The sequence below is a fragment of the Thunnus thynnus genome, chromosome 1 (assembly GCF_963924715.1).
Source record: "Thunnus thynnus chromosome 1, fThuThy2.1, whole genome shotgun sequence".
NCBI lineage: Eukaryota > Metazoa > Chordata > Actinopteri > Scombriformes > Scombridae > Thunnus > Thunnus thynnus.
This window is the reverse complement of record NC_089517.1, coordinates 37,977,873-38,002,736: the sequence shown is the minus strand read 5'-3', so window position 1 is coordinate 38,002,736 and position 24,864 is coordinate 37,977,873. Positions and strand designations below refer to the sequence as shown.

General features: G+C 40.6%; 2 protein-coding genes across 3 annotated transcripts; one reads left to right on the top strand and one right to left on the bottom strand.

The window, feature by feature from the left end:
- Positions 1-19: 19 nt before the first annotated feature.
- lmnl3 (lamin L3) lies at positions 20-12,608 on the top strand. 2 transcript variants are annotated; one of them, XM_067597492.1, is made up of 12 exons: positions 20-691; positions 1,469-1,625; positions 2,786-2,911; positions 3,041-3,211; positions 3,329-3,454; positions 5,483-5,703; positions 5,822-6,041; positions 6,812-6,919; positions 7,052-7,168; positions 7,514-7,624; positions 7,740-7,796; positions 12,301-12,608. In XM_067597492.1, the coding sequence occupies exons 1-11, from the start codon at positions 297-299 to the stop codon at positions 7,776-7,778; spliced, it is 1,791 nt and encodes a 596-aa protein (XP_067453593.1). In that variant the 5' UTR covers positions 20-296; the 3' UTR covers positions 7,779-7,796; positions 12,301-12,608. The 2 variants fall into 2 exon arrangements, with proteins under 2 accessions (XP_067453593.1, XP_067453603.1); XM_067597502.1 differs by lacking the exon at positions 7,740-7,796 and having other exon boundaries at positions 21-691.
- An 897-nt stretch (positions 12,609-13,505) lies between these two features.
- On the bottom strand, positions 13,506-20,546 carry zgc:158785 (uncharacterized protein LOC791214 homolog). The gene is made up of 3 exons (XM_067597514.1): positions 19,985-20,546; positions 17,916-18,122; positions 13,506-15,467 (listed from the first exon to the last, which is right to left on the bottom strand). Exons 1-3 carry the CDS (start codon positions 20,231-20,233, stop codon positions 15,309-15,311), a joined length of 615 nt encoding a protein of 204 aa, XP_067453615.1. The 5' UTR covers positions 20,234-20,546; the 3' UTR covers positions 13,506-15,308.
- Positions 20,547-24,864: the final 4,318 nt, after the last annotated feature.

The window sequence follows — 24,864 nt, the reverse complement described above, 5'->3', positions numbered from 1 at the left end:
CACTTATTCTCAGTGCGTCAAATCTTCAAGTTTGATTGGTTTCAGCTGTGGACGCCGTTAATGTTGGGAAACGTCCATTTAATAAGTCCTTATGGCCAGATCGGGATTTCCTTCCTATAGGACTGTTTCTATGTGACTTTTATTTTATTTCAAATATTGCTGCATCCGTTGCTTGCGTGCGTTCGGTTAAGTGTACCTTACTGCGGCCCGTCATTTTGTATATTTAAAAATCGTCTAAACCATCAGGATTGTTGTGGACCGTGCCTGCAGCAGTGCCCACCCGGCCCACAGCTACCATGGCCTCCGCCACCTCCACCCCCGCCGCCTCCAGCAGCCGCGCCAGCCGCTCCGCCAGCCGCCGCAGCGCAGCCGCCGGCGGCCTCTCAGCATCCAGTACCAGCCCGACCTGCCGGTCCCGCATCCAGGAGAAAGATGAGCTTCGACACCTCAACGACCGCCTCGCCAACTACATCCAGCGGGTCCAAGAGCTGGAAAGCGAAAGGTCCTCCATGCTTATTCAGCTGGAGGAAAAAGAGGAGTCTAAAAGCCGGGAGATGGGCAATGTGCGGCGGCTGTACGAAGAGGAGCTGGCCGACGTCAGAACATCGCTGGACGGCCTGGCCGGAGAGAGGGCCCGTTTGCAGATCGACTATGGAAATCTGTGCGAGGAGTACAGGAAACTTCAAACCAGGTAGCAGACAAATAGGCCAACTGCAATTCAAAGATATTACACCAGACTCCGCTCAAAAACCTGCTTATTTAATGTTACCTTACTTGACGCTCACACCGGCAGAATATAGATGAAGACATTTAAATTATTGGTTACCCACCGCTGTATAATGCTGGATGCATTCAATACTCTAAACGGCAGGTATTTCAGTAACGTTCCCACTTCTATAACCGGTTTACATCCCACTGTCCTCTGTGGCGTTTCTCTACAGTGCAGTGTGGGACAAAAAGTTCACATTTCTTTGAAGGGTTAAATTGTATGTTTGCCGAACTGAGCATTGATCCTTACTATACCGGTGAATCACATTTTACCATGTATATTCCTGTTGGCAGGTGAGGCAACATTCAATTTACAGTTTCCCGAACCGAGTTTGGTGTGAAAATCTACACTTGTACACTGGGATACATATTTGGGCTTTGTCTCTTATTATCAAATTTGTAAAGCACCTGTTGTTACAAAATGTGATGTGCATGAAAACAGTTCATCACACAAGCCTGATTTATAGAGTATAAAATTCCTTAAGAATGGATTTTTTGTTTGAAAGATGTTAGGAGACGGCAGGTTTATAACAAGGTTTTATTAATCTGCAGTCTTAAACTACACTAAGAGGCTCACAAGTTGTGTGAAACCATGTATGTCAGTAAGCAACGTAGTGTTAAACTTGCAGATATTTGAATTAATTTTGGCATGATATGAGTCTTCGTCTATGGTGCACATAATTCTGTTGTCTCTCTTCAGGAACCAGAAGAAGGAGAGTGATCTGGCGAATGCGTTGGCTCAGTGGAGGAAAGTTGAAGCAGCTCTGAGCTCCAAGGATGCTGAGTACACTAAGCTACTGTCAGAGAACAGGACATTGAACGAGGACTTCACTGATCTGCAGGGCCAGCTGGAAAATGTATGAAATACAGCCAGACTTACACAGGCGAGAACATAAAGAGGGCTATCTGGAGACGTGAAGATCGTCTAGTTGTTAAAGCTCCCCAAAGCCCAGATTTGTAGGATTTGCAAGTGTCTGACTTTAGCGACTCCTTGTAGTATTATTAAAAAGCTGCTCATTGGCTGGCTAGCTAACTGTTGTAGTCCCACCTGGTTACATCAATATATTGGTAAGCTAATATGCAGAGATGACATTAAAACCTCATTTTAGGAAATACGTTTTTTCACTTTCATTCCAAGTTATCTGAGTGTTCAGCACGGAGCTGGAGTTAGGATATTATTAGCCTAGCTTAGCATAAATATGGGAAGCAGGGGAAAACTGCAATTTTGTTTATGTCCAAAGCTCAAAAATACATCTGCCAACACCTCTAAAGCTCACTGATTCACATGTATTTTTAATCCATACACAAACACACAAAACAACCATTTGTGGCTTTAAGGGGTTTTAATGTGCTGGAGCTATTTCTTGAGCAGCAGTCAGGTGCAGTGACTGTACGCAGCCTCCCAGGGTCTTATTGTCACAAAGAGGTTGCCAGATTGGATACATTGTTTTTTTAGAAATAGTTCCAGCACAGCACTGCTGTTTTTACGTTTCTATTTGAGTACAGATTAAACAATCATGTTTTACAGGTGTTGGTAGGTGTATTTTTCCCTTTGGATAGAGGCAGGCTAGCTCTTTTCCCCCTGCTGTCAGTCTTTATGCTAAGCTAGGCTAACCCCATCCTGTTGCCAGCTCTGTACTTCACACACAGTCATAAGATTGAAATCAATCATCTCATCTCACTCTTTGAAAGAAAGCAGTGGTAAAGAGTTGGTAGTAAAGTGATTGAGTATTAATGTTGTAGATGGTGTCTGTTCCATAAAGCTTCACTGTATGTACTGTGAGTTAAGTGAAAACATACTTTAAAAGTAGCATTGACAACAGCTGTCAGATTACTGTAGAGTGGTAACTACTGCAGCATGTCCCTCTCAAACTTTAATGACGTAACTGCAGTTATTGACCAAGTATTGATTACTGCAAAGCAAAAAATGCCAAGCAAAGAGACACATATAGGCTAATGTGTTCTGATTGTATTGGGTGTTACTGCATGTTTTCATAGACTGTGTGTGTCTGACCAGGTAGAGGGCGTACTGGCAGATGCCAAGAACCAGCTGAGCGCTGAGATCCTGAGGAGGGTGGACATGGAGAACCAGGTGCAAACACTCAAAGAACAGCTTGAGCTCCACAGGAACATCAGTGAGCAGGTAACACACACACACACACACACACACACACACACACACACACACACACACACACACTACCCAAAACATGTTCTAAGCTGTTGCCTCAGACTGGCCCTTGCACAACTCACAGGTGTTATTTTTTTGTAGGAAATCATGGACATCCGGAGCCGACACGAGAGCCGTTTAGTGGAGTTGGACTCGGGAAGACGACGCGAGTTTGACAGTAAACTGGCCGAGACGATGCAGCAACTCCGCCAGGACCACGAGTCTCAGCTGCAGCAGTACAAGGAAGAGATCGACAGGACCTTCAGCTCAAAGGTACAAACACAGAACTTAAGTTGATTCGTTTAAAAAATCTCCAGGTTTAGTGCACTTTTTCTTTTTTTTTCAATATGAAGTTTTCTGAAAGTTGCACTTTTTCTTTCTGCATTTTAGCTACAGAACGCCCAACAGGCTGCGTTGGAAAAAAGCAACGTAGTGTCGGCCGCCAAAGATGAACTGGAGACAACCAAGCACAGAGTGGAGACTCTCAGCTCACAGCTCCAGCAGTACCAGAAAGAGGTAAGTGGAGTCCTTAACAACACATGAAGAAGCGTGTTAACAAAACAAGGTCAGCTGTGTAGACAACATAACTCCCCGGTTCCAGACCTCACAGTCCACATGTCGGATAAGTTCCGCAATTCCAAATGTCAGGTGTTGTAGTTACTGATGTGATCTTGATCTGCTGGTTGGAGAAACTACAGACGGATGACAAGCAAGGATTCAAGTGACACATCTGTACTGGTTGGTGTAAGTTGACTGGTTAGAAATAACAACTCATAAATCAATCTTCAGTTGGAGCAAAACAAAATGTCTAGAGGCTAGCAGCTTAATCAATTAAGGCTTTTGAGTGATTTTTATCAAAATATCTGGAGATTAACTGTTGGTCGATCGATTAATCGTCGCAGCCCTGAAGATAACAAAATGTTCAGAAGGCAAACAGGTTAAATCTGAAATATATTCACACATCTCCCTGTAAAACAAAACAAACCTACATTCAGTAAGCAGCTCATTTAGATGAGATCATCTGCAGCCTGTGGCCTGACACTGGCAATGTATGTTTTACTTTAGGCTACATAGTATTGTGTGTGTGTGTGTGTGTGTGTGTAGCTAACTGATAGCAGCCAAAACTTGCTAGTATTGTAAAAACAAACAGCATCCAGCGTAGCATCACAACTGTATAAAAAGAGTGGAGTGTTGTGAATAACCTAATGAGATTATATAAAGGAACAATCGAGTATGTGTAGGCACTTCAATAATTAAACACAGCAGCTAGCTGCTGCTAACGCTCTGGGTGCTCCTGTCTAACTGACCGGAGCAGATGCAACAACCTGTCACTTTAGTTCCTGCTGCTACAGTAACATAGCATTGAGTATTAGCAGCAGAGTGGTTAGTTCGTCAGTTAGTCAGTTAGCCGTTAGGATTTAAAGGAATGGTTCATAATTTTTACGCCTCCATGCCAGTGACAGCTGTGGCCGGAGGCAGCATGTTCTCAGGTTGTCCGTGTGTCCGTCTCATCCTTGTGAACACAATATCTCAGGAACGCCGTGAGGGAATTTCTTCAAACTTGCCATAAAAGTCCACTTGGACTCAAGGATGATTAGAATTTGGTGGTCAAAGGTCACTGTGACCTCACAAAACACTTTTTTTGGCCATAACTCAAGAATTCATACACTAATTATGACAAAGTTTCACACAAATGTCTAATAGGACCAAAAGGTCAAAGGTCAACTTCACTGTGACATCATAATGTTCTGCAGAAACACTTTTCTTGCCACTATTCAAAGCCATAACTCAGGAACAGAAGGGGAGATTATGACCATATTTCACATTTGGTCAGATACTGCGTTGGTGACACTAATCTTGGTGCCACCTTGAAACTGTAGTGATTGTTTAGATCTTCTGTGCTGTCGGGTTGAAGATGTGTGAAGCATCTTTGCAGAAACATCCATATGTAAAGCATCATCTACTGTCATGGCTACAACTCTGTATTCTAACAGAGTCGGCTTTATTGGCCAAGTATGTGAACACATACAAGGAAAATACACTTAATACCTTTTATTAAATTCCTTCAAAGTCTTTACTACAAATATTTAGTCTTGACAGACATGGATGTAAAATGCAACTTGACAGGTTGGCAGAGGCACGCAACTGCGAGGCGATGTTTCTACTTCAAGTCTGTCCAAATGTAATCATTCCTCTTGTTCATACTGACCATTAGAAGTTCAAATGAGGCTTGAAGATGAGTCTTTTTAGTACAAAATGTCCTTTGTGTTTCCCTGAACAGTGTTTCCATGTCGAGCTGAAGCGAAGCGACCGAAACACAGGAAATTTTATGCTAAAAAAACTAACTTTAGAAGATATCATTTTATTAGTTTCTTTCTGGCTCATTCTAAAGTGAGTTTATCTTGAACTGACTCTTGTCTCTTGTATATCAACTGTTTGTATAGTTTTATGCCAAGCTTTGTTGTAGCATGGTGTCTGGGTAATGAGATTGTTAAATTTTCTTTTTTCCTGTCCACATATCATTCATCCCTCCCCGTCTGTTAGAAAATGGTGTTGGAGAGCCGCCTCCAGGAGCTGGAGAGGACTCGGGACCAGGAACGGGACATTTGGCAGCAGAAACTTAGTCAGAAGGAGCAGGAGATGCTGAACATGAGGAGCCAGATGTACAGCCAGCTGGAAGAATACGAGAACCTGCTGGACGTCAAGCTAGCTCTGGACATGGAGATCAACGCCTACAGGAAGATGCTGGAGGTGGAGGAGCAGAGGTATCTGATCCGTTTTTCATCATGCAGTAGTTGAGCAAGGCATCATCTGTTTCGTCCGTCACTGTCGGTTAGAAACATGTTTCCTGGTTCACAGATCAACTTGTGTTTTTTCTGACAGACTGCAGCTGTCACCCAGCCCCTCCCAGCGTTCCACCGTACCACGAACACACGAACACAGCAGCCGCAAGCTCCGAGGGAAGAAGAGAAAACATGAGGGAGCCTCTGGCAGCTCACCTGCCTATAAGATGTCCAGTCGTTCAGCAGAGCACGGAGCCGTGAGCGTGACGGAGGTCGACGTGGACGGAAGATACGTTAGACTGAAGAACGTTTCCGAGACGGTAAGAATGTGATTCAGCTAGGTAATGGCTTTTTATTAAGAACTAATTTTAATGTCACAGTTTCTCTCCATCATGACATAGTTGTGATTTGGAAAGATACGGATCAGTGACTTTAATGCGTCATGGTTCCCATTTGTCCAGAAATAAGCAGGATATTTTTAATGCAGACCTGAAGTTGTGGACGTTATTTTGGTTGATGTTGCAGACTTAACACAACCACACAACCACAGCTCCAACAGGTCTTCCCCCTGAACTACCAAAACAGTATTAGGCCTTGTTCACACTGCCAGCCCAAATCCATTTATTGGCATCAAATCTGATTTCAAAGTGTCTTTTGCATCACTTGTAACATGACACTGCTGGCACTTTGGGGGGATGATGGATCTCCATTTCTCAGGCTTCCGTGTTGGAAAGCTGCATCACCCACGTACGTAGTTACTGACGCCTGTTTCGTTACCACAGCAACCTGTGCAGATAGCTTGATATTGTCTGGGCACACAAATCCAATCTGATCACTTACAAATAACAGTTCAAACAGTCTGTCTTAAAGATCTGAACTGAGAAACAAATCTGATTTGCCTGCAATCTGTACAAAGCCTAAACTGACCAAAACAAAACAGGGCTAACAGTGACCACCAACCCAATTCAAGAGTTAAGTATCTACAACAAAACAGAAGGTGGTTATAAAAAGCAGGGCAGGCATAGTTAGCAGCTAACCAGAAGTGTAAAAATAGCATCACTGTTGCTTTTTCTCATGTGTGCACTTCCAGGAGCAGCCACTTGGTGGCTGGGTGGTTCGGAGGACATACTTAGACAAGGGAGACATCTCCTTCCACATCCCCTCCTCCTGCGTCCTGGCTGGGGGGCAGACACTCACTGTGAGTACTTACATCGCTGATGTTTAACTGTATTACCTTTTTTTTTTTTTTTTTATCAGTGTTACAGTCTTCAGGGGCAGATCATGAAAAACACCGTGCTAAAGTGCATGTGCGTGCATGCACACTTTACAGATCTGGGCAGCAGGTGCAGAGGCAGAGGCTGACTCTGGGGACCTGATTCTGCAGGGCCACAGGACCTGGGGCCCTGTGACTGATGTGAGGGTGATCCTCCTGAATCCCAACCATGAGGTAAATGAAGCTAACTACATCTCCCAGCAAGCACCTGTACACACTGCTCTATCACTACAGTGAATTGAGATTTTTTTCCTTTTTTTAAGGTATTTTTAATTTTCTTGAATTGTTTTCCTTTTTTATACTTGAAGAATGATCTGCTTCATCTTACTGTGTTTCAACATATCACATAAGAAAAACACAAGTACACTGGAAACTAGTGATACTTAACTTTGGCACAGAATGCCAAAAGTGGTTACATTATCATTTTTTAAAAGCATGAAACCGTCAAACCCTCTGCAAATCCTGTCGTCATGGCAATCTTACAGTGTAACTCAGTGGAGTCATGTAATACCTTCTCAGGAGATGGCTGAGCGCAGGGTGTGCGTGCAGAGCAGAGGTGACGAGGAAACCGAACTAGAGTTTGATGAAGAGTTCGTGTCAGGCGGTGACATCCAGCACTTCAGGAGACAGGTAAACAAACGTTCCATATCACCAGTGAGGAGTGTAGAGTGCTGTTATACATGCACAAACACTGCAGTGTATGAAACCTGATGTCGACTTTTTGTTCCCTCTGCCTATGCTGAAGCCAAAGAGGAAGAAGAAGAAGTGTTGTTCTGTGTCTTGAATACACACTGTACAGTAGGTGAGGAGGGTGATGCTGCCCTGCTGAACCCCCGCCCCCCCCCTCCCCAACCCCCCCCCGCTTGTCTGCTCTGTATTTCTCTCAAGATGCATGGCTTGTTTAAGACAGCTGCTGCCTTTGTGCCTTATTCACCAACATGTCAACAACTTTAACCCAACAGGGAGCTCATTTCTAAAGAGCAATCCACACAGAGTTCCTGACACTCGTCTCGCCCGTCTCATGGAACAGAAACGCTTCCATTTTATCAAACGTATCGATCCACGCTGACTCAGACATGCAAGTGACGTGCATCATCCTGGAACCACAGCGTATTTTTTTTTTATTTAAACAATTTTATTCATATACAGTGTAGAGAAAACAATTGACTTTATAAGAACATTTGAAACCCAGCACAACAGCACAAAAGCCTGCCCTCTACTCACATAATAGCCCACATTTACCTTTACACCCCAACCAATCTCCAGACAACTTAAAAGTTCTTGCACACACAGATCTATCAAAACACGTTCAAAAAAGGAAACAGACAAAAACAAACTGTGGCTCTGATATCTGTTTTTGTGTACCAGGCATCAGTACTGTACATCCTTCAGATCTTAAAAGAAGAGGCTACAGATGCACCGATTGATTGGCCACCAATCAAAAATGGCCAGTTTTCAGCTGATCGGCCATGATGAGCCTGATCACACTAAAACTAAATGATACGAACCGCAGCAGAGACTTGCTGTCAACTAGTAACATCTGCTGCACTTTTTAACTTGTTTAAACATTCATTTACCTGTTTTATTTACCAGCAACATGTCACACATCATCATCATCATCATCATCATCATCATTGTCATGACCACACTCAGGAAACACTCTAAGGAAAAGTCTGACATTAATGTTTTATTGAAAATCAACTGAGGTGTGGCTTTAACCTTTTTCTCATTATCTGACACGTTGACATGAATCCTGCTGTGTGTTTCAACCTGTAGGGAAAAATATCAAATGGTAAATTTAAATTAATACAGCTGATAAATATTATTCATCTAGATATGCGGACCAAAAACTAAAGCAGAGTGAAAAACTGTAAACTCATTGTGTATTACAAATCACTATTAAAATGACAGAGTTGATAAATACTGTAGGTGAAAAATAGGAAGGGAAAGTGCTTTATGGACTTCCATGAACTTAAAAGTTCATCATGCAGTTAGATAACAAAATACTGTGTTCATGTTAGTGATTTGTAAAAATGCTTATACAAGCTCCTCATGATGTGAACTTTATTTTCTCCTATTTTAAGTGACATTACATTTCTCAACAGTAATTTTAACGAGGGGGGGGTGAGGTGATTTCCAGAGTAAAAGTACTCAGAAATATGAAAGCTATGTCATTAGACTGTATGGAAGTAGTTAGAAGTTCTTCAGTTGATGTACTGACGATTGCTATATAAGGAGAAGAGACAGCAAGCATGTCAGACGTGTTTTCAGGTGCACGTCACCAGCAGCAGATTCGCCCTCATCGTAACCTCTGCCACGTCTCACAGGTGTAACAGCACCCTGAGGCATTCATTTATGCTTACAGTCTATTTTATTTTACTTGTGTCACTACAGTCGTGTGTATCGGACTCTGAACTTCCAACACGCAGGTGACCTACGCTCAACGCTGTACCTGAACGCCTCCGGTGTAGACACACAGATGGAGCACTCGCTGCTGCTCTGCTGACGTGCTGCTCACACTACGCTCGCTGTCTAGACACGGTGTTAAGCTGCAAAACTTCTGAAATCGCCTCAAAAAATGTTTTTGCCAAAACCTGTGCAAATTTGGGCATGACCAAAACATGAGTCACCTGTGCTGCTGACAGTGATGGATAAACATACACTACCACTTAAATGTTTGGGATCACTCAGAAAATTTCATGTTTTCCATGAAAACTCTTTATTCATTATTTCTTTAAGCTTAGAAATAATAATTTTTACATGAAAGAATAATTGTGTCCTTCAAGTTTTACTTTCGTCAAAGAATCCTCAGTTTGCAGCGATTGCAGCCTGGCAGACCTTTGGCATTCTAGCTGTCAATTTGTTGAGGTAATCTGAAGAAATTTCAGCCCATGCCATCCAAACACTTCAAACTTACTTAGATTCATCTGTCCATAACACTTCCTCTGTCCAACATCTGTGTTCTTTTGCCCATCTTTATCTTCTCCTGTCATTGGCCAGTCTCAGATATGGCTTTTTCTTTGCTACTCTGCCTAGAAGGCCAGGATCCTGGAGTTACCTCCTCACTGACATTGAGACCAGTGTTTTGCAGGAACCATTTAATGAAGCTGCCAGTCGAGGACCTGTGAGGCGTTCTTTCTCAAATTAGAGACTCTGATGTACTTGTCCTCTTGCCCAGTTATGCACCAGTGCCTCCCACTTCTCTTTCTATTTCTGGTTAGAGCCAGTTTGCACTGTCCTGTGAAGGGAGTAGTACACACCGTTGTATGAGATCTTCAGTTTCTTCGCAGTTTCTCACATGGAATAGCCTTCATTTCTCAGAAGAATAGACCCATGAGTTTCAGAAGAAAGTTCTTTTTTTTCTTGGCCATTTTGAGACTATAATCGAACCCACAAATGCTGATGCTCCAGATCAACAACTAGCTTATGGAAGGCCAATTTTATTGCCTTAATCAGCACAACAGTTTTAATCTGCTAACCTAATTGCACAATGGTTTTCCAATGATCAATTAGCCTTTTAACATGATAAACTTTGATTAGCTAACACAACGTGCCACTGGAACACAGGAGTGATGGTTGCTGACAATGGGCCTCTGTACGCTGATGTAGATATTCCAATAAAAATCACATTTTATACAATAGTCATTCACTACATTAACAAAAAAATGACATTTCTAAGTGGCCCAAACTTTTGAGCAGTCGTATAGGTCTGAGTCAGTGTGGACTGAACGCTTCAGTAGTGATGTGGATTCCCAGTAAACGTGACAAATTTGAAAACCAAATTTAAAACCCAATCACAGCAAAGAGGTTTTCCCTCCAGCTGCTTTTCGTGATCGATTCTCAAGTGTGTAGAACTCTTCCGAAGGGACGAACAGCATTCTTCCAAAAGATATTCCCTCATTCAGTGTTTTGATGGATGGAGAACGCTGTCCGTCTGGCACAGGGCTCCAAAATCTCCCCATAGGTGTTCAGTTGGGTTGGTGACTGAAGAACAAGTGACGCGCATCATTTTTCATTCTCATCAAAGCATTCCCTCAAGACCTGTATGGAAACATTTGCATTCAGTATGTTTCTCTACTAATTTATTGTTTTCTGCTTTCATTTGTCACATGTGCACTTGAAGGCTTGAAATTAGTGTATGCTTCCCTCCACTTTTTTTGTCAACTTTTTGTTTAAAAAAAAAAAAAAAAAAAAATCTTGACTGGAGAACGTATTCACCTCTATCTCAGCCAACTATTTTACAGTTCACTTCAGTTTATTACTGTCATATAGAAGTCGTCTGCTCATTGTGCATTTGCTTAAGCTTGGTGTGCGTTAAAGGGAAAAGCCTTGTTTGTTTGTTTTTTAAATTAATTTGTGCACACAAGTTACTAATTCATGCTATCGACTTTCTTAATTCATGCACACAGATTTACTCAACCTGCCAGAGCAGCACAAATGACTCCTTTTATCATTCTTGGTGTATAGAGTTTGATGACCTCACAGTAATGGCCAGAATAGCTCCACCCACCTTCAACCTGTACAGAGGTCTAATGAGCCAGGAGAGCTGGAAACACCTGTGCAGGTGTGCAGGGCCTTTAAATTAAATGCAGCACAAAAGAAACAGTCTGTATCTGAAATCACTCTATTTACTAGATGGAACACTATTTATTTACTGTCCATTTTATCTGAATGTAAATATATCCAGTATGTAGTGCCCTCAAATTCCAGAGTAGTGTCCAAGTACACTGCTTTCTGCCAATAATCCCACAAAGCAATTCATCACATTTTTATACATGCAAAAATTGCTAATGTGACTCTGTAGTTGACAGTGATGACTCAAAATGAGGATAATTTAAGTGTCAGAAATCTCAAAAGTTGTTTATGGTATAGGGAGTAGTGAATGAGTGACAGGTAGTTGTCAGACCTTGGATAATCTGATCAAAATGAGCTGATATTTAGTGGTTTAGGTTTTTGACGGAGATGTGTGGATATGATTTTTGGATTAAACGATTAAAGTATCTGACACTTAATATGCTAAAATGTTAATATGAATGCTAATTTAATAGTTTGTGTCCATAAAGTATTTTTTGCCCATGAACTATCTTACATATGTATATAATGTTTATTCCGTCGCTAGACTTGCCTGCAAACACACGTCTGGAGTTCTGGAGGTTTCCACATGATGACGGCTATCATCAGTAACTTCCTGCTCAGAATCATTAGACATGCTTTCCTCTAACTGCATGTTCAGTGCTAACAAGGCTGCTGCTGTTAGACCAGCAAGTGTCCCATGATGGAAACTGATTAACTGTTGTTTTCTTCAGGAGCTATCTAAGGAGGCCAGCTGTGCCGTCATGTGATTGCTTGTCCATCTCCTTCTGTCCTTCACATCTGCCTGGGGAACCTGGATGGTCTGCGGCCACTCCTGCAGCTGTCCAGTTCCAGTGTTGACTTATGCAACCACCTCAACTCCGACAACTCACAGTAGGACACGGACGTGTGTCAGTTTGACGCCTTAAAGCAACTGTATCAACCTCAGTACACCTCATTTGTTTCATCGCTCTAACTGCACAAAAAAAGATAGGAGCTTTGCCTTGATTTGACCTCATTTAAATGTGTGTGTGTGTGTGTGTGTGTGAGAAATAAAACTGTTGGCATAATAAAGTTTTCTAAACAAATACAGTTGTCAGACACATGGCTCTAAAGTATGAAGGTCTGTTTATTGCAACAAATGGAATTACAGTTGAATTTATGGGGACAACACAGCTTGTCCCCACATTGCGCTTGAAGTTTCTCCCCAAATGAGTCCAAGCAGCACAAAGCAGACGCTTCACACGGGTCGCTCATCACTCATGTTCAGGTCATAGCAGGAGGGGGTCGGTGAGCTGGACGGGATTCGCAGCAGTTAAAGGGTCAGTTCACCCAAATTCAAAAACCTATTTTCACTTGCCTCTAGTGGTATCTAGTGATTCAGACATGTCTGAAAACATTGGAAAAATATCTGGCTCATGATTTGTCTTCACCACAATGAAATTGAGGTTAATGGAATTTCATTCGTGGTGCTCACAGCACAGAGAAATGCAAAAACAGCAGCAACAGTGTGTTTCCAGACACATTGTCCTTGTAACTCAGGATAGTTACAACAGGTGTGTTTCCATTCACCTGCTTTTATGTGTCTGAAGAATGTTTAAAAATTGGAACTCATTTGATGTTACAAACAAAACAAAAAAATACACCTCACTTTCGAAATGTGTCCATTTCACTCAGTGACTGGAGGGCTGAATGGGGGGCTAAATCAAGTGGTTGAGTCATATGATAAAATAGCTCCAGTTTGTGCCCCTCATGCATTAGCTTTACATTCAAGTCACAGAGTTCAGCATTCATTTCTCTAAAATACTCTGCCCAGAAGGTCATATAATATATAATATATAATAATATATAATCACCTGAAGGTATTTCCCAGAATCTTCAGACTCCTTTAACCATCTGGATGAAAAACTGCACAATAAAACAGATTTTTAAGTCCAAGTTGCAACTCTGTTTCTGATCCAGGTAGCCACCAGCTACCATCTTTATTTATCTTTCAGAGAGATGGATGCATAACTATAACTGGAAATGTAACGCTAATATATGAGAGGCACAAACTGGAAATAACCATAAAACTGCAATGTCTCCACTTTCTTTTTTTGTTGCATGTTTTACCTCTTCCTTCATTTTCTGTATGTTTCAACCATCAACTGTTTGATAAGGGGAGGAGGGAGGTAATTAGAATTTTATTTTACTTTATTATTACATTAGTTTTCTGTAATTTAGCTTCTGGCCATCACTAGCAGCACTCAAGTCAGTGAGAGAGGAAAACATCTTGTGCCATCTTTGATTCTACATGAATTTTACATGAATTACCTAAATCCAGTGTGCAGCTGGATATTATTCTCCATTATTCTCACATTCTGCAATGTGAGATAAAAAGCTCAGAAACAAAAAATAGAACTATAAAAACCATATCTCTGTGGCAAGTATTGTATCACATCCTTCCTAATTAGTATAAAACTAATGTTGATTTCTTGAATAATCTAGACTCAGTATATCATGCAGATCAGTGAATGTGCATATTGTATACAGGTAGGATCTAGTATAGAATCAGTACACAACTATCATTTGTGTTGACTGTAATGGAGACTTTTCTTTTTTGGTCACCATCTGGTGAGTTTGTGCTTCGTCACAGGCCACTCAGTGACTGGACTGTCCAGGTTTCAGGAGACAACAATGTCCATGAGACATATTAAGACAGTTTTTGAATACACCTTGGTGTTGAGGAATATGCCAAAGCAGTCATGCCCTGCCTGCTCAAAACCCAAAACATAAAGAGTAAAAAAGAGCAGAGTGTCGGCTGTTCATTATGTAACTGTAATGTCTCTGCTTTGATTGTAGCATGTCATCAACCTTTATCACCATAGCAGCTGATAGAAATGATACACACGAGTAACACAACAATACATATGGGTCAAGAGACAAATTCATTTACAAGTGCTCAAATCTTTATGTGATCTTGTAATGTCTTCTTGAATATACTTATGTAAAAGTAATTGATTGCCAAAACTATTTCTTCAGAACGTAGTTCCATTGAAAACTGCTCACAATGAGGTCTGTGGGCTACCAGAGTAACAGAGAGACTGTCTCTGGAAAGACTTGTTCTCTGATTGTATTTCTTTGAGCAGTTTTCAGTTTTTGAGCACCACAAACAAACCGGTACGGAGACTGATATCTCCAAATCTGGACGAATAAAACCCAAAATTATCTGCTTGGACTTTGTGAGTTAAAGAATGAGTCAGTCTGACAGATGACATACTGACTTCAGCTGTTGTTCATTTTTACAAGTCGAGCACAATTTACAATGTAACTGTTAGAACTAACAGTCATCAGTTGGTGATCATGAGCTGAATCCAAGTGGAGGAAAAATGAGTAGATCATCACTAGAGCAGCACCATTGTCTTCTCCAGGAAATGATGATAGTGATTGTCACTGTGGACTGAATTAATGAACATGTCCACTGTAGCCAGAATGACTCTTCTGATTTGGAGATGGTTTCACAAGATGACATCACTGTAAGACAGACTAGGATGTCAGAAGTCAGACATCTGCTCCTAAGACGCAGTTTGTCCCCACACTCACTTTCAAGTTTGGTAGAAAAAAGGTTCAGAGGCTGGTGTAACGGTCTCTAAGCACTCTAACCCTGGCATGAACTCTGCTGCTGCCAGGATTAGGACGTGTCTTGAGCTTTGTTCCTCTCTCCTCTTATATGTGAGGTACATTCAGTAATGTAGAGTGGAGTCTACACCATGGTTTCTTTGTTGGTTGCTTTGCAGAGGACATTTATGGACAGGCTCTGTTGGTTGTGTGTAGTGTGGCCAGGCAGGGGAATCTGCAGTCGCACTCTCTGGTCTGTCTTCTTCCACGTCTTGAACAGGTGCATGTGGTAGCGCACAGACACCTGGGAAACAAATGACCAATATATTTCAGTACAGCTGGTAAAGGTCAAATACAGTATACTGTCACAGGTAACACTTTACTTTAAGCCCCCTTTTAACATTTATCATCAGTATATAAACCTTTAATAAACTGTTTCTAACACTATAATGTGACATTTTACGTGTTTATTAATGTCCAGTATTTGCCAACTATTATAACTTCTCCCATGAAGACATATCTTATAATATTCCAACAGTATTTTACTATATTGTTATCATTATCTGTTAATACTGCAGCCTCCATACATTTATAAACACTTATATCTGCTCACAACTGCATCATAATTTGTCATAAACCATTTATTAAATGTTTATATACTGCTTGTAAATACTAAATACAGGGACTTCAAGTGTTACCATGTCATGAGATCATAGTTGTGATCTTTATCTTTATTTTGCTTCCAATTACCCAAAAATAAATAAAATTGAATAATACTAAAATATAAAAGAACAACATTTTAAACAACAAACAGCTACAACATAATGAATAAATGTCAAGAGATTGTAGCATTGACTAAAACAGTTTGGTTTTTTTGGGATTTGTCATGTACACTGAGTGTGATAGGATATCAAACTACAGTCAATATGTGACATCACTATGAGTTTGGAGCCAGTCGTGGTCCAGTATGCAACTAAAACAAGTGTGATGTAGAAACATGAAGCCTCCAGTGCACAAACACTGAGAATGGACTTTACAATGAAGTATCAGAGACCACAATGCAGCAGTGAAAGTTTTAAAATGAGAAATACTTATATATTCATTCTGGATTTTTCAATTAGGGAGAAGGACTGATTATCATTTTAAGAATGACGTTAGAATTAGAATTAAGTAGGTAATTGAAATTTTGTGGAAAAAACATCAGAGACAAATTATTATTCAAAGCAGAGTATTTTGCCATTTCTGGAGGGATAACTCGTCACTAAAGCTCATTGTCTGGGTTTTACATATTTCCAGATTACACTTAAAGATCCCCTCCAGACATGTTTTCAGATACAAAATGACTCTGCTTGGAATAATAATTTGTGTCCAATATGAATTTTTCACAAAGCAGTTTAATTACCTACCTATGAATTCATAAAAAGTTTAACTGGTGCACCATGATGGTAATGTCCATTCTCAGAGAATGTCCACAAGGAGGCCTCGTGTTTCCATGTCACACTTTACTGGACCACGACTGGCTCCAGTCATAGTTGGGATGTAACAAAATCATCTCATACACAGAAACAGAGAAGCTTTCCTCCTTCAGCACACGAATGTGAAAACAGCCTTCTAGTGTCAAACTGGACATGCATCATTCTGTACAATGAAGCTCAAACATCACAGTGGTAGAAGACTTTAAGGTTACGGAGGGTAAAATAAGCATTTGTTAGGAATGTTTTAGCACATGCCAAAGTACAGATGTGGCCTAAAATATCGGCACCCTTACACCTTTTTTAAAAAAAAAACGAAATGTTCTCTGTATTAAGTTGAAACTGACAGACGTATATGGTATCCATCATTCACTGTCTTCTGTAAACATAGGGTTGGTGTGATTTACCAAAAAGCTTTAATTTTGTTTCATCTGTTCAAAACACATTCTCCCAGAAGGACTGTGGCTTGACAACATGCATTTTGGCAAAGTCCTGTCTGGCTTTTTTGTGTCTCCCTCTTAGAAGTGGGGTCTTCCTGGGTCTTCTACCATGGAGCCCATTTTCATTCAGACGGCGATGGATGGTGCGACTTGATTGACTATTGTACCTTGAACTTGAAGATCAGCTTGGATCTGTATTGAAGTTTTCCTTGGTTCTTTCTCGACCATTCGATTCAATCCTTCTGTTTTCCTCTTGGGACCACGTCCAGAGATGTTGGCTACAGTTCTATGGGCCTTTAACTTCTTAACAATATTGTCAACAGTGGTCACAGGAACATCAAGCTCTTTGGAGATGGTCTTGTAACCTTTGCATTGACCATGCTTTGGAATTACCTTTTTTCTAATGTCTTCAGACCACTCAATGTGATGCACACAGTGGCAAGAAACAGCAGAGTGAGTAATTTTCTCCTTTTAAACTGAGCTGCATGAGTGATTATAAGATTGAAAAGATCTGTGATACTAATTTAAACACAATAGTCTGCTTAAAATATCACTACAAATCAATTATTTCTTACAACTTCTAAAGGGTACCAATGATTTTGTCCAGGCTATTTTAGAATGTCTTTGTAGAATTAACATGAATTATATTATTATTATTATTATTATTATTATTATTTTCGCAACTTTTTTGTTTTGTTCCACTGCAAACCAAACATAGACATGCACTGATAACAATATATCTTCTAATTTCAACACTGTTCAGGGCGAATGGTGCATTATTTTAATAAAATGCAAGGGTACCAGTAATTTCGGCCACATCTCTATGTTCCCTGAATGTACCATTGTCCAGAAGACGTATATGGTGAAGAGGGCTAGCGTAAGGACCAGGAGCCCCAGGGCCTCCATGCCGTTGGTGTAGTAGAGGTCCATGGCTCCCTGAACACACAGCCATCCTGACAGACTGGCCAGAGGTGTGATGAACAGGAAACACACTGCGTCACCACACAGCGTCCTCCTCTGCTGCTGCATGGATGGAGAACACAGCCACTGCAGGGAGGAGGAAGAGGAGGAGGGTGAAGGCTCTTTAACAGCATATGACAAAAGAGTTCAACCTTCTGCTTGCCAATATGAAATTTGGCCAGCAGGTGGTGCTAAGTTCTTGGATCCTGTTAACTGTTACATGCAGTCAGCAGTAGTAGCAGAGGTAGCAGTGGTACTAGTAATAGTATAGACGTAAATGCTATTAATGGTATTAATCTGATATTTGATATGAGTATATATTGTAATTATTGATTTAGACAACATGAAAATGAAAAGACATGAGATGATAAGACATGATTAAATGGCACTAAGGGTGGTTAAACAATAATACTGAACAGAGCTGTGGCCATGATTTTAGAAATTATGAGGTAATCATGAGTTATTATTTCCAGTTATTTGGAGTTTTAGCCATGCTAGTGGCATGGTTCTATCCATGGCATTTTCTGTTGGGCCACCACTCTGGATGAATCCTGCAGACCTTTCTTCTACCACTAGCAACTTGAGAGTGTAATATTAATATAATTACCACTTTAAAATCTATGAATATGCAAATATTTTACATCAAAAGTTTAACTGCTGGACACAAGATGTTTTCTACTTCACTCTAAAGTCTATTCTCAGTGTTTATACACTGGAAGCTTCAAATTTCCACATCACGAGTTGAATATTGGACCAGGATTGGCTCCCAAACTAGTTGTGATATCACAAATCATGCTCATAGGCCCACCCACAAAAAAAGATTTTTAATGAGCACAGAGAAACTTTCCCCCTTCAGAAGATGAATGTGAGCACAAACATCATTCTGCACAGTGAAGCTCAAACATCCAGCTGAAGGAACAAGAAGAAAAACACATTTTTAACAGCTTGTAAACAGGGAAATAGGTCTGTGACAAAGTGGGGAAGAACACTCCATTTGACCCTAATTACACCATTTAAACCTTACAAGTGCATACTCGATTGTTTGTTATAACCACAGTTACATCTTTATTCTGTATACTCACTGTAGTCAGACTTCCCCACAAGGTCTATGATTTTTAAATTATGATCAATCAAAATACAGCATTCGTATTCTTAATCAACATACTAAAGTTTTGCCATAATATTCTTGGCAAATAATAGTTAAGCCAATAAAAGTGAAAGACCCTGCACACCCCCACAGGTGTTCTCAATCATTATGGCTGATTAGACCTCAGCTCAGGTTGAAGTACTGTACAGTCTGTAAACGGTCACACATCTAATCAGCCAAAATAAGAGAAATTCCTGTATGGGTGTAAAGGACCTGCTGTACAGGGGCTGTCTGGAGTCTCTGAGGCCCATATTTAACTGCACTATAGTAGTAGTAGTTGTGTAATACTGTAATGCACTTTGTTTCTGCATGTGTCCAGTATTGCCTGACAGCAGGCTTATTCTGTTCAGTACTGTGTAGCTTAACCTGGCAGAGCACATGGTGCTTAATCAGCAGATTACTGGCCATGACCACACATGCAGCAGGAAGACGAAGAGGCCACTAATACACCCTCCTGTCCTGTCCTCTGCAGAACACCAAGGGAGGGAAACACCATCTAATCTGGCTGTCAAGTTAAGTGGCTTTAGTGGTACAAGCAGTCCAGCAGGCACTCCAACGTGAAGGCAGCGACTCATAAGGGAGCTCCTCCCACTGACGGTGACATCTGCTTTCTCATTGAGAAAAAGAAGTCGGCCTATTGCATGCACGGGTGACACTGTCTGGTTTGTCACCTGCTTCATCTTTGTGGATGTGAACTTGTATTTCAGCAAGGCTCAGCATCACATTAATGAACACTTTAACATTTTGGCAAATATGCTTGTTCACTTTCTGAGAGTTATAAAATGACATTGCTGTGTATTACCTCAGTGAAAGGTTTTGGCAGGCGCTCCAATGCAAAGTGGTGGTGGCAGAGTTCACAGTGACTGCTGTTGGAGGCAGTGAGCCAGTGCTCCAGGCAGGCCTGGTGCACCATGGCCAGGCTGCCAGAGCACTCACAGGGGGACAGCAGCTCCCCCGACACACTGCCCTCATGGCAGATCCTACAGAACGGCTCCTCACTGCACAGAATGACACACGGAACAAAAGTCATGTCACAGTACAGACGAGACATTACTACTCACTAGTTCTGTTGTGTGTCTTTGCAGTCTTGTTGTGATTCATTATACAAATGGGGATAACAGCACACATTTTCAGACAGCCTCATGATGTTGCACTCTGTTGTTCACACACAAAAAATGACAGAAGTAGTTGTGTGAAGAATGAAAAGAGAGCTGGAGAGAAAAGAATAAACCTACTACTTTCTCACCTCCACACACCTGGTCAATCACTGCCTAAAGTGGGTGTGGTTTCAGATTGTCAGACACACAGTCGGCTCCTAGACTGAACCCAGTATACTGACCTTCACACAGTGAGTGAAGGAAAGCTAATAGAGTGGTATGAGATCACTAAGCTCAGAATAGAAATCAGTATGACGTACTGATCTGGATTTTTAAAAAAAGTATTATACTTGGCCACAGTTTTAAAAAACTGTTATCAAATGAATATTACTCATAACATTTTGATATCATCATCTTTAGCCAGTGGTGGAAGACATATTCAGATCCTTTCCTTTAAGTAAAGTACAAGTACCTCAAAATTGTACTTAAGTAAAGTACTTGAGTAAATGTACTTAATGACTTTCCACCACTGTCTTTGGAATATATCAAATTTTTATATACATTAGGAAGTAATAAACATGTGTATGGGAATCAAAAAAGGAGATTAAGTGATCAATCAAAGACACAAAATATACACAAGACACCAGAACTGGTAGAGAGAGAGAGACGGAGCAGCAGTTCAGAGTGGAGCAGGTGAAGGTGGAGGTGGTGCACAGATATGGATGTTAATACTGAAATAAATACAGATAAAAACAAACTTAAATGTCTTTAAAAAAGAAAGAAAAGTTAGAAGAGAAACCATACGTACAGTTCTACGTCAGACATACAGTAGCTGAGTGGGTTTGTTTCGTGTTACCTGTCAGCTGCAGAGTCCTCAAAGGGAACGTCCGTGTGATAGTGTGTAACTTCTTGGTTGCAGCTGTCGAGCTCCTCCTCCAGCCTGTGTTCAGGCATTAACTTGACGTCTCCCACGCAGCTGGACACCCAGGGGCCCAGGGGTTCCTCTGCTGTCATGTCTGCTATATGAGGGGCCATTCACTCATGTCAGGAGCATCACCTCTGCTATAACACAGAGACGGACAGGATCAAGCTTCTCAGCATTCAGTACATCCCATCTTTACTTTGATGTGTTCATCATCAGGACTCAGAGTCTGTTATCATACAGACAACAGTCTTTTATTGGATGGATGTGGACAAAATTTTAAATTATAAACTTGACAATCCACTAATAAGTTAAAACAATGTTTATGATCTAACCTGCTAACACAAAAAAGGATCATATTTTTAAATTGTGATTAGCTAAAAAAAATGCTATTATTAATCAATGATATATAATCATATATAATCAAACAATATATGAATATACCTGCAATTTATACTGTGTGATAACATATATGGTGAAAATAAAGACATATTTATATATATATATATATATATATAGTCAGTGTGTTGTAAACGGAACCTAAATGGTGTCGTATTTCCACACATACACCTGGATAATAGACATTTGTTTTTGCTTCCTTTTGAAAAGGTTTGAGCTCATCATGTAACATAATACAAATATTTCATTAAATTAAATTAGATTGGCCACATTTTAGCCCTGTTTTGCTCTACATTACAGTATACATTAGTATCTATTTAAAAAGAGTTGAAACAAAAACCATACTGGACAAAAGTCATTTAAAAAAATCTACCTACTACTGTTAATAAAAGTATTAAATAAATGAGAACAGAGAGAGATGTCGAACCCAGACCACAAGCTTCTTATCAGTGAGCTGCTGGGTGAGGGATGTTCTCCCTGCTTGTTGCTGATTAGTAGCATCAGGAGCAATCTGAAGGCAATGTTGACTGTTGCAAAGCAATTTTTCATATATCAGTGTCTCATCCAGCTGTCCCCTCTTGGGTCAAGCTTTACCTCTTTTCAGGGTGTTATGTTTTGTCTCGAGCCAAGGCTGTCTGAGAAGCTAATCCTTTTCTGAAAGTTTAACCAGGCATGCAGAGAGTTTGCCTGCAGACTTTTGGAGTAACATTCACCGTGACCAGACTGCACTTTGATTGTACCTCAGGTGTCTCCTTAATTGATTAAGTTGTCAATAAACATTTAAGCATAAGACATCCTAGGCTCCTGATATAGCTGAATTAACAAGCTCAAGATTTCCATAACAACTGTAAGTGTCAGTTCATCAGCAAGAAATGCAACTTCCACTGTCAGACAAGAATGATGATATTGGATGATTCTGCAAAACCTGGATTACATTCAATGAAAAATGCACAGTATGTCCAATGTCAGTGTTTTTAAATTCTCAATAGCATTGTAACTATGGTATCTGTAAAGTAAGGCAAGATTGTGGTCACAATGATTGAAAAAGTTAATTGCAGGTCTGTGACGGGGGGTGAAACGTCCAATCTGAACATGATTCATAATGATGGTGTGTTGCTAAATCAGAGGGAAGAGAGTTCACACCTTCAGATACAACACTGTTTGATTTTGTCTTTAGCATGCATCCACGCTGTGTTTTTAGATATTGAAATTAGATAATGACATTAGTGTACACATATTTGAACCCATAAAAACAATAAATAAATAAGCTCTTATTGCCCTCATTGATATGCTATACACCCCTCGACACATTCCCCATTTGTCCATGCATGATATGTCATTCTATCTGTGCAGTATAAGCCACCTCTATGCATCTAACAGCTCTAACAGATCCAAGCCTCAGCAGAGCAGCTCATAAGATGTTACAGCAGAGAGCATGGTGAGCTTCAGGGCCAGCTGGCTGCTGTCCCTCTTCTCTTGGGGAGGTGTAGTAGAATTACAAGCTCCTTTATCTGACAGGTTGTAGAGGCAGAAAACTAACATGCTGCTTCAAAGAGTGATAATAAATGCACATACTGAGAGCTAGGTAGTCAGTGTAGGAGGTACACTCAAAGCAATGATTATCATGTACATATAGAGCATCTGCAATTTGAATGTGTTTGAAACTGGAGCCAGTATGACCTGAATTTCACTACCAACACCAATTTTGTCTTTTTCATTCATTTTCATTCCTTTACTCTGCTGAATATAAAACGAAACTTTTCCTAAAAACACTATATAACAATAAAGTTGTGTTGGAAAATACACATTTGCTGTTCTGGAGCATTTTAAGCATGGAGCTGGAGTCAGGACATAGTTAGCCTATTAGCATTAAAGACTGGAAACAGTGGGAAACAACTAGCCTAGCTCTGTATCGACACCTCCGAAGCTCACTAATCAATTGTGTTCATATTAATGTTGCATCTGGTTAATTTAACCTGCATAGTTGTTGAATGTATTTGGTGTTATGTATAGGTTATTAATGACGAAATAAAATCAAACCAAATCATTCTGTGCACAAATAGCTTTAAAAATGACTATTTCTGCTTTTAGAGGGAGTTATCCATTCACCCAGCTCTTCTGTGCACGTTCTTTGGTTACAGCGTGGATTGTCAGATACAGTCTGTGAGGTTTTAGTTGTTGTGTCTGTACACAATGCCAGATATTTTTCTCAGGAGTTGGTAGAGACCAAAACAGAGCTAAAAGGAGAGTGAATATTGGACTGATAGATTTGTCAAGTGGTCAGAAACATCATTTCATATGGATGCTAATGTTGCTCTGTGTCTGTTAGATGTGTTAACAGGCAGTATTGTTTGCTAACACTTTAGCTCAGTGAGAATCTTTGAACTTGTTTCTAACCTGACTTCTGATAAATAAGTTGAAATATACTTCCTGTCACTTGTTTTTTTGTTTGTTTTGTTTTCTTTCTTTCATATATACATAGAAAACATTTATTAGGACTCAATCTAGCCAGAAATCAGTTGAGAAAATGGAAAAAAATTTTGCAGTGTACATTTAAACTGTAATGTAAACCTGTATGTGAAGCTCAGCAGTGAGGTGAGGCACACACATAACATTTGCACTAGAGCTCACACTCTCTTTTCAGCATTATTATAAAACACTTCATTTGAAATCATACAATACACAAACTCTCAAACTCTGTTTATGACAAACTGCTGTTCATCACAAACACAAGCAGAGACACATGAATCACAACACTGAACTGCTGCAGAGCCAGTCACACATGGAGCTAATGACAGCTAAGCCGATAGGTTCCAAACAACAACTTGTACAGAGTAACAAGTTAATGTCTAACAGTAGTCTTACCAACAGCTTGACATCCACAAATGCTCTGTGATGGTGTTTGTTCCTTCACAGTGAAAACCGGCTGTTTCCCTCGGTGTTTATCAGAGAGAGAGAGAGAGAGAGTGTGTGTGTGTGGAGGCTTCTCCTCCGAAAGCCTGCCAGCAGATTACTGTGGCTGACGGACGGCGGTGAGAATAGTGAGGGATTAGACAGAGAGGAAAGTAAGGGCCAGACCAGACAAATGGAAATCACATCAGAGTGAGTTACACCAACCAGGAGCGCCACCTCACCATATCCCCCTTTTAATCCTGTTAGGGGGCTACCAGGCAGGCAGCAGAGCGAGCCCTTCACTGGCCTCCCAGCTCCTATGCTAATGTAGGCTGGAGCTGCTGTGTTATTGTTGTGTTTGCTTTAAGACAG